Source organism: Bos javanicus, chromosome 14 (genome assembly GCF_032452875.1).
Source record: "Bos javanicus breed banteng chromosome 14, ARS-OSU_banteng_1.0, whole genome shotgun sequence".
Classification (NCBI taxonomy): domain Eukaryota; kingdom Metazoa; phylum Chordata; class Mammalia; order Artiodactyla; family Bovidae; genus Bos; species Bos javanicus.
Genome location: NC_083881.1, coordinates 16388841 through 16400587, shown reverse-complemented (window position 1 = coordinate 16400587; position 11747 = coordinate 16388841). Strand labels below are relative to the sequence as shown.

At 46.5% G+C, this 11747-nt stretch overlaps 1 protein-coding gene across 1 annotated transcript; it reads right to left on the bottom strand.

The window, feature by feature from the left end:
- Positions 1 to 569: 569 nt before the first annotated feature.
- On the bottom strand, positions 570 to 11443 carry KLHL38 (kelch like family member 38). The gene is made up of 4 exons (XM_061438671.1): positions 11205 to 11443; positions 9152 to 10741; positions 3038 to 3143; positions 570 to 1887 (listed from the first exon to the last, which is right to left on the bottom strand). Exons 2-4 carry the CDS (start codon positions 10577 to 10579, stop codon positions 1589 to 1591), a joined length of 1833 nt encoding a protein of 610 aa, XP_061294655.1. The 5' UTR covers positions 10580 to 10741; positions 11205 to 11443; the 3' UTR covers positions 570 to 1588.
- Between the last annotated feature and the right edge of the window lie 304 nt (positions 11444 to 11747).

Here is an 11747-nt window from a genome sequence, read left to right as displayed (position 1 = left end):
GTTCTGGACCTCAGTGCATGTACGTTACGGTCATCCTGGACGCTTTTCAAAAGTACAGAGTTCTGGGGACTTCCCTGGTGGTCTAGTGGTTAGGACTCCACACTTTCACTGCCAAGGTGGGCAAGTGAAGCAAGTTGCCCCAAGTGGGCAAGTTCCCCTTAGTTGGGGAACTAAGATCCTGCAAGCCACATGGTGTGGCCAAAGAAAACAACAACCAAAAAAAAAAAAAAAAAAAAAAACCCCAAGCTCTGACCCTGCCTCTGAGAATCCCCATCTGTGCATCCTCAGTAAGGCTCAGCCCCATTTTCAGACTTCTTCCCAGGTGATTGTAATGTGCCAGCAGCTTCAGCTAATTCCCATGTGTGGGACTGAGCCAGCGTGGAGACACTTTGAGATAAAGAGGGCCATACAGAAATGGCCAGCCCTGGCATTGGAAGGGCCATGATTGCGGTAAACTCTGAAGGAATTTGTTGGCTTTCCTTAGGACAGCAATTCTTATAACATTTATCAAAATGAAAATCTTGATAAATTCTGCAGGTTTATAGCTCCCCAGAGGCTGGAGAAAAACATCACTTGGCAGCAGAAACACACTTTATTTTTTTTGTGTGGTGGTGCAGATAACTTAGCAAATACTAGATACCAGTTTCTGGCATTCCAATGCACTACATCCTAGAATGCAGAGAAATAGTGTGTGGATGTGCTTAGTCACTTCAGTTGTGTCTGACTCTTTGCGACCCCGTGGACTGTAGCCCACCAGGCTCCACGGTCCATGGGATTCTCCAGGCAAGAATACTGGAGTGGGTTGCCATTTTCTCCTCCAGGGGATCTTCCCCCCCAGGGATCGAACCCACGTGTCCGGCATTGGCAGGTGGATGCTCTACCTTTGAACCACCTGGGAAGCCCACAGAGAAACAGTCAGGGCCTGTTGTTCCTGATGCCCCTGGAAGAAGGACTTCCAGGGGCCCTGCTGGGTGTCTCTGCCCTCTCATTCTGAATTTCCAGGATGTTCTGGAAAGATGTGGTTTTGTGGGCTCAGCATTTCTTTCTTGCACTTGGAAACTACTTCTATCCATTATGTGTAGTTTAGATAGGTTGTCAACAGCAACTGTTAACACCACCTTGGCCTGTAGAGACACAATCCAGGACAAGCCAACTAGAGTAACACAGTCACTGGAAATGGTGATTTCCTCAAGAAGGAGGCTTGGAATTCAAAAAGGGCCAATCACCATCGTTCTGGGGGAGCAGTTATTATATGGATAGTGGTAAAGTTCTTTTCTGAAGCTAGAGAGTGTGGGTCAGGATTCATCAGTTGCCATTGTTCCCACACTGTGTGGATAAAGAAGCCTACAGATGAGGTAGGTAAGGAGGGAGGCAGAGAGAGAGAGAGAGCGAGAAAAGACACAGAGAGACAGAGATCGAGCGAGAGACAGAGTTCTGTCAGCAGTGTGCGTGGTCCCAGGTCTCCAGGCTCTGGAACTTTCCCTCCTGTTAGCTCCCCCTGCACCCCTCTAGGGTTAAGCTTTTTGGAGCTGGGCTCTGTCTCTTGCAACCAGAGCATCTTGACTAGGACAGATGACTTCTCAGTTTCTCATGGAACCCAGGGGACGGTGGAGTGGTGGGGGATGCACTGGAGGGTGAGGCAGGCGTGGTCAAAGAGCTTGTGGGGCAGCTGCCCCTGGGACGTCCAGGTGTCCGTCTCGGGGTCGTAGCAGTCGAAGGAGGCCGAGTCCTCGATGCTACAGTCCGTGGTCAGCCGCCGCCCGCCCGTCACGTAGAGCTTGTTTCCCATCACCGTGGCTCCATGGTGCATCCTCCGGTCTTTCATGTCCGCGCATTTGACAAATTTGTTGGATTGAGGGTCATAAGCAAGGATCCTCCTCGTGTAACCTGAAAACCAAATGGCATATCGAGAAGGTCAGCGATGCTTAGTTGGGACTGGAGGCGGGTGGTCCGGGGACCTGTCTGATCTCTGCCATCGCCTAACCCTGAGGCTATACTTTGAACTAAAGCATGGAATGTTTCATTAAGCTGGGGTCTGGACCTGGATCTATCTGACTTGAGTCTCTGCATCTTTTTTTTTTTACTTTTGTTTTTAGTCATGCTGCGTGGTATGTGAGATCTTAGTTCCCCAACCAGGGATTGAGCTTGTGCCCTCTGCAGTAGAAGTGTGGGGTCTTAACCACTGGATGCCAGGAGAGTCCCAAGTCTCTGCATCTTAACTCAAAGTGAAGGCAGTGCACATGTCATCCTTAAATTGAGAACAGAGATTCCAGGGGCCTCTCAGCTTCATTAGCTTTTCATCTTTCACATATGCTCATTCAAGAGCCTTAACAATTCCAAGAAGGAGCTTTGGGAACTCAGAAATGGGTCCCCACAACAGCCTTATCTAGTGGGTACTTTTAGGACCCCCATTTTACAGATCAGCAAACACAAGCACAAAGAGATTAAAAATGTGCCTAAGAGCATACAGACAATTAGTGACAGGCAGAGTCAGGGTTTGAACTCAGGTCTATCTGCCCCCCACCCCACCCCAACCAGCCCTCTTAACTGTAACATCCTGCAATTGCAGAGAAATTGTCCCTTAGCAGCTAGTCTTATTTACAATAGCATTTTTTTTTTTTTTTTTTAGTTTTTGCCCTGGGTCTGGGATAGTGCTAAGTGGTTTAGATAGGTGAGCACATTTTATGATCACAACTCTGTGAAATAGGTATCACATGATTTCATTCCTTTTCTACAGATAAAGACAGGAAGAGACTTCTGGATGAGAAAATAGCTTTGTCAAGTTGTCCACACTCCCCTAGCTGGATGGATCTGCTTTTATTTTATTTCCTTATTTTTTTAATCTAATTTTTATTTTATATTCGGGGGTAGAGTTGACTTACAATGTTGTGTTACTTCCAGGTATACAGCAAAGTGGTTCAGTTATGTGCTTTTAAAAAGGCTGTCTTATAGGACAATACCTGTCTGTCAGTTACCCTTTTACCCAGGAAAGATGCCAGGTTCATGTCTGGCCTCGTGATCCTCCGTTCAAACTTACCTCCCACGATGACAATCCTCTCCCCAAGCACCACGGCAGGGGCACACACATTCTTGATCATTCTCGTCTCCATTTTGAACCATGTGTTTCTGGAAATGTGATAAACCTGAGGGAGAAATAAAATCACGGCACTGCATTTTAAAGTGATATATGTTTTTAAGAAGTAGAAGTAGTTAAGAGGGTAGAAGAGCAGTGATTTCTCTTTCTTTGCGTTTTTTCTCTGGTTCTGAAAATATAGGTATCTTACCATCAATAAACAAAATATAATTATATAACAGAATGAAGAAACTGTTATCAGAAATTGGTCTTTATGTGGCCCATGAGATCAGTGCCTGTGCTTCTGTGGAAAAGACTGAGAGTTATGCATTTGAGTTGATAGTATGTGTTTGCTTACCTTGCTTGGAACATTTCTTTCTTTTCAATGAGAAATGGAGCAACTTGGACTTGCATAAAACCAATGATCTTTGAATCATTTTTATTTCTGGCTCATGTTTAGATTTCAACATGTTCCAGTCTATCTGAGAGGGTCTTAGGGCCAAGAATAAATTTGGGTCTAAACGAGGAAGGCTTTTGAACAGGTCATGCCTGAAAGTCATTAGAATTATAGAAAGAGAAAAAAAAAAAAAAAGGAAGCATGAGAAAAGGAAGAAAGAGTAAAGAGATGGGGGCAGGATTTCTTGGCCTTGGTCTGAAATAGAGCAGCAAATCATGATTCTCAGACGTGTGTGTGCATGCTCAGTCACTTCAGTCGTGTCCAATTCTTTGCGACCCGGTGGACTGTAGCTCGCCAGGCTCCTCTGTCCGTGGGATTATCTAGGCAAGAATACTGGAACGGGTTGCCATTTCCTCCTCCAGGGGATCTTCCTGACCCAGGGATCAAGCCCGCATCTCCTCGGTCTTCTGCATCACAGGTGGACTCTTTGCTGCTGAGCCACTGGGGAAGCCTTCCCAGACATGTGCTCCTATTAAATCCCTCAGTTTAAAGTTTAAATATCAAATGTAAGTTAGTTCATGAGAGATGTGGGATGGACTTCACATAAGAAAAGCAGGAACAAAAACTTTCCAATATTCTTCATGGAAAATTCTTTGTTTGAATTATAATTGCTGCCATATTCAGTTCAGTTCAGTTGCTCAGTCTTATCCGACTCTTGGCGATCCCCTGGACTGCAGCATGCCAGGCCTCCCTGTCCATCACCTACACCTGGAGTTTACTCAAACTCATATCCGTCGAGTCAGTGATGCCATCCAACCATCTCATCTTCTGTTGTCCCCTTCTCCTCCCACCTTCAATGTTTTCCAGCATCAGGGTCTGTTCACATGAGTCTGTTCTTTGCATCAGGTGGCCAAAATATTGGAGCTTCAGCTTCAACATTAGTCCTTCCAATGAATATTCATGACTGATTTCCTTTAGAATGGACTGGTTGGATCTCCTTGCAGTCCAAGGGACTCTCAAGAGTCTTCTCCAACACCACAGTTCAAAAGCATCAATTCTTCAGTGCTCAACTTTCTTTATAGTCCAACTCTCACATCCATATGACTACTGGAAAAACCATAGCCTTGACTAGATGGACCTTTGTTGGCAAAGTAATGTCTCTGCTTTTTAATATTAAAGGCCTTATATTTTCTAATTTTATCAAATTTGATCTTCACAACCATCCTATGACGTGGATACCACTACTTCCCTCCATTTTTCAGATTAGACCATTGAGGCTGAGAGAGGTTAAGTAACATGCCCAGGGTCACACAGCTAGACTGAGTGGAAGAGCCCAGAGTCCATGCTTTTGTTCACCACACTCATGGCTCTGCTTGGGGCCATGGAGGGATGGCTTTTCTTTTCTTTTTAAAAGATTTTAAAAAATTGTGTACTACTCTAATTTGCATTTATTACAGTATTAGTAGTGTTTAAAGATATCTGGTGCTTAGTCGAGCTTCCCTGGTAGCTCAGCTGGTAAAGAATCCGTAGTGTTTAAAGATATTTGGTAACTGTTTGTATTTTTGGCCACACCATGCAAAGCATACTGGATCTTAGTTCCTCAACCATGGCTTGAACCCATGCCCCCTGCAATGGAAGCTCAGAGTCACTGGACCACCAGAGAAGTCCTTTTTGTAGGTTTTTAAAAATCGAAGTATAGTTGATTTACAATATTGTGTTAGTTTCAGGTATTGTTGGTTATCTATTTTATATATAGTAGTGTATATATGTTAATCCCAATTTCCTAATTTATTTGCCTGCCACCCCAGCTTTCTCCTTTGGTAACCGTAAGTTTGTTTTCTATGTTTTTGTATTGTAAATATGTTCATTTGTATCTCTCTCTCTCTCTTTTTTTTTTTAAAGATTCCCCATGTAAGTGATATTATATGATTGTCTTTCTCTGTCTGACTTACTTCACTTAATATGATAACTTCTAGGTCCATCCATGTTGCACAAATGGCATTATTTCATTCTTTTTTATGGCTGAGTAATATTCCATTGTATATATGTACCACATGTTTATTCATTTGTTGATGAACATTTAGGTTGCTTCCATGTCTTAACTATTGCAAATACTGCTGCAATGAATATTGGAGTCATGTATCTTTCTGAATTATGGTTTTCTCCAGATATATGTCCACAAGTGGGATTGCAGGATCGTATGATAACACTATTTCTGTTTTTTAAGGAACTTCCATACTGTTCTCCATGGGTATCCTTGGTGGCGCATTGGTAAAGAATCTGCCTGCAGTGCAGGAGATATGCGTTTGATCTCTGGGTCAGAAAAATCCCATGGAGAAGGAAATGGCAACCCATTCTTGCCTAAGAAACCTGAAGGACAGAAAAGCCTGGCAGGCTACAGTCCACGGGGTCACAAGAGTCGGACTTGACTTGGCAGCGGAACTCCCGCCGCCACCACCGCCATATTGTTCCAACAGTGCAGGAGGGTTCCTTTTTCTCCTGTGTGGCTCTTCTTGATGGAGGCTTTCGAGACTGAAGCTCTCTTGAAGTCTCTGTCAGTTCTCAAAGTTGGTGAAGCATAGAAGAGGCCACAGCTAGAGAGGTTCAACTACAATGGCTGGCAAGCCTTGTGTTTTAAACCACCTGCAGATATGCAGGTGACACTCTGAAAAATGAGATCCTTGGAGGAAAGCAAACACTGATTGCATTTTACTTGAGTAACTGCCTCCTGGCTCGCTCTTCTTTAGCACTTTTGAGGATGGTTTCAAAAATAGATTAAACATTTGCTCATAATTCTCATGATACCCTCAGAGAGGCTGAGGCAAGGACAACAAAGGATGGTTTGTCACCCTGGAGGAAGTGATACTTTGTTACAGTAGAGGGTTTGACTAATGCCCTCCAGCCATAGAAGCGGAAAGAAGGCCAGGTAGAAAGGTACATCTACATACACAATTTGCACAGTAACCCCCCCATTCCCCCTCCAACCCCCCGCCCCGGCCCCTCCACAGCAGTTTAGTCCCTTAAAAGAATGCTTGCGTGCAGGTAAACCATCGGATGAAGAAATCTTTGTCCCTATATCTGAAAACCCAACCTTCCCCTTCAAGTAACCCAAGCATTCATCCCAAACTATGTATCTGAATGAGTACAACTTCCATGACAAAGCTAAATGCTAAGCAGATAAGAGGAGCTTCCAAACTGATACTTTTCCCATTTTCCCCTTCTCCGGACTGCAGGGTGAAAGGATCACTCACATGTTAGTGTTTTGGGTTTTGGTTTTCAGTTTTTTAAGATTCTTGTTTGATTGTCTTGTGCATTTCTGAATGAAGTAGCTTATAAACTCTTTTGAGCTTTGCATTTATTCTTAATAATTCATAACAATTTTGTAATGTGAACATCATCAATGTATTTGTTGACTTAATTTTGAAAAACAGTTTTTTTTTTTTTTTTAAACAGGAGGGGCTCTAGCTTTTCATAGAAGCACTTTATTATAAATCTGAGTGGTGTGGCCAGAGTTTGGAGGGGCACAGAATGTGTCTCTCTTGGCTCAAGTACACGAGTGAAATCTGGAACAGGCTTAGAGTCTGCCTAGATGGTCAGGGAGGAGTGGGAAATATGCGCTGGAGAAGTGATGGGAAGAGAAAAACAAGGAAAGGATTGAATAGAAATGATCACTTTTCTGTGTCATCCCTGGCACCAACTTAGTCCAAGCTGCCATCATCCTGGACCTTGCCTGGACCTCTAGAAAGATCTGCCAGTTCTCCTTCCTTTGTCTTCTCAGGCCTCCTCCAGTTCCTTCTCCATGAAGCATCCAAGTGAAGTGAAAGTCTCTCAGTCATGCCCAACTCTTTGCAACCCCATGGACTATACAGTCCATGGAATTCTCCAGGCCAGAATACTGGAGTTGGTAGCCTTTCCCTTCTCTAGGGGATCTTCCCAACCCAGGGATCAAACCCAGATCTCCCACATTGCAGGTGGATTCTTTACCAGGTGAGGCACCAGGGAAGCCCATGAAGCGTCCAAAGGAAGTTCTAAAAATGTGAATTCGATTACTTCACCTACCCTGCTACTCTCAGGATTGAACCCCAATTCCTTGACAAGGCCTGAAAAGCCAGACCAGCCTCATCAACACAAATACTCATCCCCTAAGAATGTTCTAGAATTTCTGTAGAAAGGGCTCAGGGGCAGCAATCTGGGTAGAGGGAGTTGCTCAGTATGACCTGGGAAGGGGGCTGATGGAGATTACAGGGGGACTGACCACCCCCAGCTCCGCCTTGGTGCACAACCTTTCTGCCCCTTCCTCTGTGTTACAACCATCTTGTCAAGCTTTTGGTTCCTCTAGGGATGGGCTTCATCCCCTTTCTGCTTAGGGTCTTCTGCCAGCTATCCCCTTACCCAGGAACACCACCCCTCCTCAGTAGAAGAGTCTGACTCCTCCTCCTGATGGCACTTATCTGCTCAGAGAAGCTGCCTGCCCATCTCGGTCCATGTCAGAGTCCTGTGTCCACCATGTGTCCTCTTCCTCTTTTACCCTCCATCCTCACCTCCTTCTCTCTTCTTTTGCCTCTCTGGTAAAGTCCACTTACACCAACCTCACAGAGTTCTTGCCGAAGGCCTCTGCATCCTCACACCCTCCTAGATTCCCTCCAGACTGGTTTAGGGGACCCCTCAAAAGCCTCTTGATGAAAGTGAAAGTGGAGAGTGAAAAAGTTGGTTTAAAGCTCAACATTCAGAAAATGAAGATCATGGCATCTGGTCCCACCACTTCATGGGATATAGATGGGAAAACAGTGGGAACAGTGTCAGACTTTATTTTTCTGGGCTCCAAAATCACTGCAGATGGTGACTGCAGCCATGAAATTAAAAGACGCTTACTCCTTGGAAGGATAGTTATGACCAACCTAGATAGCATATTCAAAAGCAGAGACATTACTTTGCCAACAAAGGTTTGTCTAGTCAAGGCTATGGTTTTTCCTGTGGTCATGTATGGATGTGAGGGTTGGACTGTGAAGAAGGCTGAGTGCCAAAGAATTGATGCTTTTGAACTGTGGTGTTGCAGAAGACTCTTGAGAGTCCCTTGGACTGCAAGGAGATCCAACCAGTCCATTCTAAAGGAGATCAGCCCTAGGATTTCTTTGGAAAGAATGATGCTAAAGCTGAAACTCTGGTACTTCGGCCACCTCATGCGAAGAGTTGACTCATTGGAAAAGACTCTGCTGCTGGGAGGGATTGGGGGCAGGAGGAGAAGGGGACGACAGAGGATGAGATGGCTGGATGGCATCACTGACTCGATGGACGTGAGTCTCAGTGAACTCCAGGAGTTGCTGATGGACAGGGAGGCCTGGCGTGCTGCGATTCATGGGGTCGCAAAGAGTCGGACACGACTGAGCGACTGATCTGATCTGATATGTATACATGTGTGTGCATGCAGTGCACACACGTGTGTATGAGTATATGTGTCATGTATACATTTGTACATGTGTGTGTGTGCATGTGCTTGTGTGTAGACATAGTGGGAAGAACCATTTACCTGGATACATGCATGCATACATACATGTATATGTGTGTGTGTGTGCGCGCGTGCGTCCAGGCATGGTGGGAAGGACCATTTACCTGGATACATGTATGCATACATGTGTGTGTGTGTGTGTGTGTGCACATGTATGGTAGGAAGTACTGTTTACCTGGATAAGGCGCACAGGGTTCTGCATGATGTCTTCTCCTCCGAAAAGGTAGAGTCTCTGGTCTTTCACAGCGACCGCAGGGTGGAGGACCCCCACTGGCATGCTGGCCATCCTCTCCCAGACGTTGCCGACGCTGTCATATCTCTCCACGGAGCCCATGACCTCATGCCCCTCGCCAATCCCCCCGATGGAGAAGATGAAGTTCTTGTGGGCAGCGCTTCTGTGGGAGTAGCGGGCCGCCAGCATGGGCTGCCCTGGCCTCCACTGATTGAGTTTCAGGGAGAAGACATAGACCTTGGCACTGGGCACACTCTTTCCCACAGCCATGCCCCCCAGCATGTAGATGCTGCGGTGCAAGGAGACGGCTGAGGCCTTGTACAGGCGGGCTGGGAGTTTGGCAAGGCTCTGCCACCGGCCGGTCTGTCCGTCGTACAGCAGGACATCCCTGGTGGTCTGCTGGTTGTCTTTCCTTCCACCCAAGAGGATGAGGAAGTCTTGGTAAGAGTTTCTTGGTGGGACATGCCACAGAGGTTGGAGGCCTGCGGAACTAGCGGTGCTGTACAGAGAAAACACCTGCCTCTTGGCGGTCTCCAGGATGGTCTGGCAGGGGGGCGAGGACTGGAGGAGGGCGTCGTTGGCGATGAAGTGGTGGAAGAAGGCCGGGTGGACGTACTGCAGCCTGACCTGCTTGAACAGGTCCTGCATGTATCGCTTCCGGGTCTGGAGGTCATGCTTGATCCAAACCATGAGGGCTTCGAACACCTTCTCCTCCTCCCCACACAGCCCATCGTCCCCCAGGTAGTCTCTCAGTTCCAGGGCACAGAGCTCCTTCAGGTCAGCCGACGCGGCCACCTCTGGAAAATATGTCAGGGCCACCTCCCTGGCTTTCTTCCGGAGGGTCTCACAGCTAAAGATTTCGGAGAGTCTGGTCATGCCCAGGCAGTTGCTGGGAGTCAGCTGGCTCTGGAGGAAGGAGGAGCAGGCCTCGAGCAGCTTGGGGTACTGCAGCATGGACGCGGCCTCCATCAGGGGCAGGACACTTTCCACAGTGATGTGCACCTCGCCCGTGTACACATACAGGACGATTCGCTCCAGAGTTGAGGCATCAACGCCTTTCAGCTGGACCTTGGCCTCTCGGCTCTCCCGGAAGTTGCTGCAGAACATGGCCCTGAAGTAGGGACTGCTGGAGGCCAGCACGTTGCGGTGGCAGGGGACCTCCCAGGACCCGGCGCAGATGCTCACATCAGTCAGGATCCGATTTTGCCTCAAGTCATTGAGCTGCCTCAGCAGGTCAGAGGAAAAGTCATGGTCTTTGAAGAGGAGCCCCTCTGATGACTCCGTGTCCATCCTGCAAAGACGGGGAGAAGTCCCAAGAGGGAGGTCGTCCTGGAGGGTTAAGCTGTGGCAGCTCCGAGACTTAGAGCACATCTATTTGTCCATTCACTAAGTTGTTTGTGGGTACTGCCAAGAATACTGCTTAGTGAAGACTGAAAAATGGGATCACCTAATGTATGGGCCTCACAGTGAAAATCTCTGTATTCGGTTATGATTATTCTCAAAGGTAACAGAGAAATAGCATCTGCAGACAATCTGAAAAAAGAAAAGAAAAGAAAAACAATTTTAAAAAGAGAGAGAAGATGGTTGGGTAAGTTGGGAGAGTTGAAGGTGGCAAGTGGTCACAGGGGCTGAAACGTTAGCTTAAAGCAAGATGACAGTCCGTGCATTTGAAGCAGAAGTTTGTGGACCTTTCTCCAGATTCTTAGCATATCTCTTAGTAAACTCATCCAAACATCTTTCTGGGTGTTAGTCATTAGCCACGGATGTCATGCTGGGGGCGTGGCCTCTGGTATCAAGACAGAAATGAGGGATGGAAATGGATCTTTGCAATGTTTTGTTCTTATTTTTAAACATGACCTCACAGAGCGTTGTGGGTTTTGTTTTTAAAATGAGATAAATAGAAAGCAGAGACCAGACGATACCCTGGGCAGGGTTTATTGGATGACATCTGGCCACCCGTCCACCTGCAGAAGAATTAAACATTAGAGCTATTTACCTCGTTTTCCTGCAGTGATAACCACCGATACCTGCCGCAGCTGGTCCCTCCGGAGACTTTCCACCTCTGGCTCCAAGTGAAACCATAAACCCAGGCCTTTCCTTAAGCTGGCAAATAATTTGTCCTGGGAGAATTCTGGATTTGTTTATGCTGAAGGCACTTTCACAGTTTTCTAGAGCTTTGTGAAAGAACTGCTGGGCAGAGAGACCGTGTATACATTCCAGGGCTAAGAATAGTTGCGTATGTACTTTCCACTGTTATGACATGTGACTTTCCATTTGCCTTTTGCAGCAACCCGAGGGCCTGTGGGGCCGGCGCATGCCCACATGCCTTGTTTCCTTGGCAAATGTTTACATGGGCAGAAATAGATTTGGAGGAACAGCTTCTCTTAGACAAGACTTTGCTGCCCACTTGGACACATCCCGAGTCCCTTGTCCTAAAAGTGCCTGGGAATTCTAGATGTCTGTAAACAGGTTGCTGTGACCTGGGAAAAGTCACTGAAGATAGTTCTGGGTGAGTTTAAGGTGGCAGATGGTCACAGGG

What these genes read in the sequence shown, in the direction of transcription:
- KLHL38 (XM_061438671.1), bottom strand. Translation starts at nt 10,579, where the DNA reads ATGTGCTCTAAGTCTCGGAGCTGCCACAGCTTAACCCTCCAGGACGAC. An exon ending in ACCCTGTGCGCCTTATCCAG is followed by an intron (nt 3,144 to 9,151) that starts GTAAACAGTACT and finishes TTTCTCCCTCAG; the next exon opens with GTTTATCACATTTCCAGAAA. An exon ending in GAGGATTGTCATCGTGGGAG is followed by an intron (nt 1,888 to 3,037) that starts GTAAGTTTGAAC and finishes TTTGGTTTTCAG; the next exon opens with GTTACACGAGGAGGATCCTT.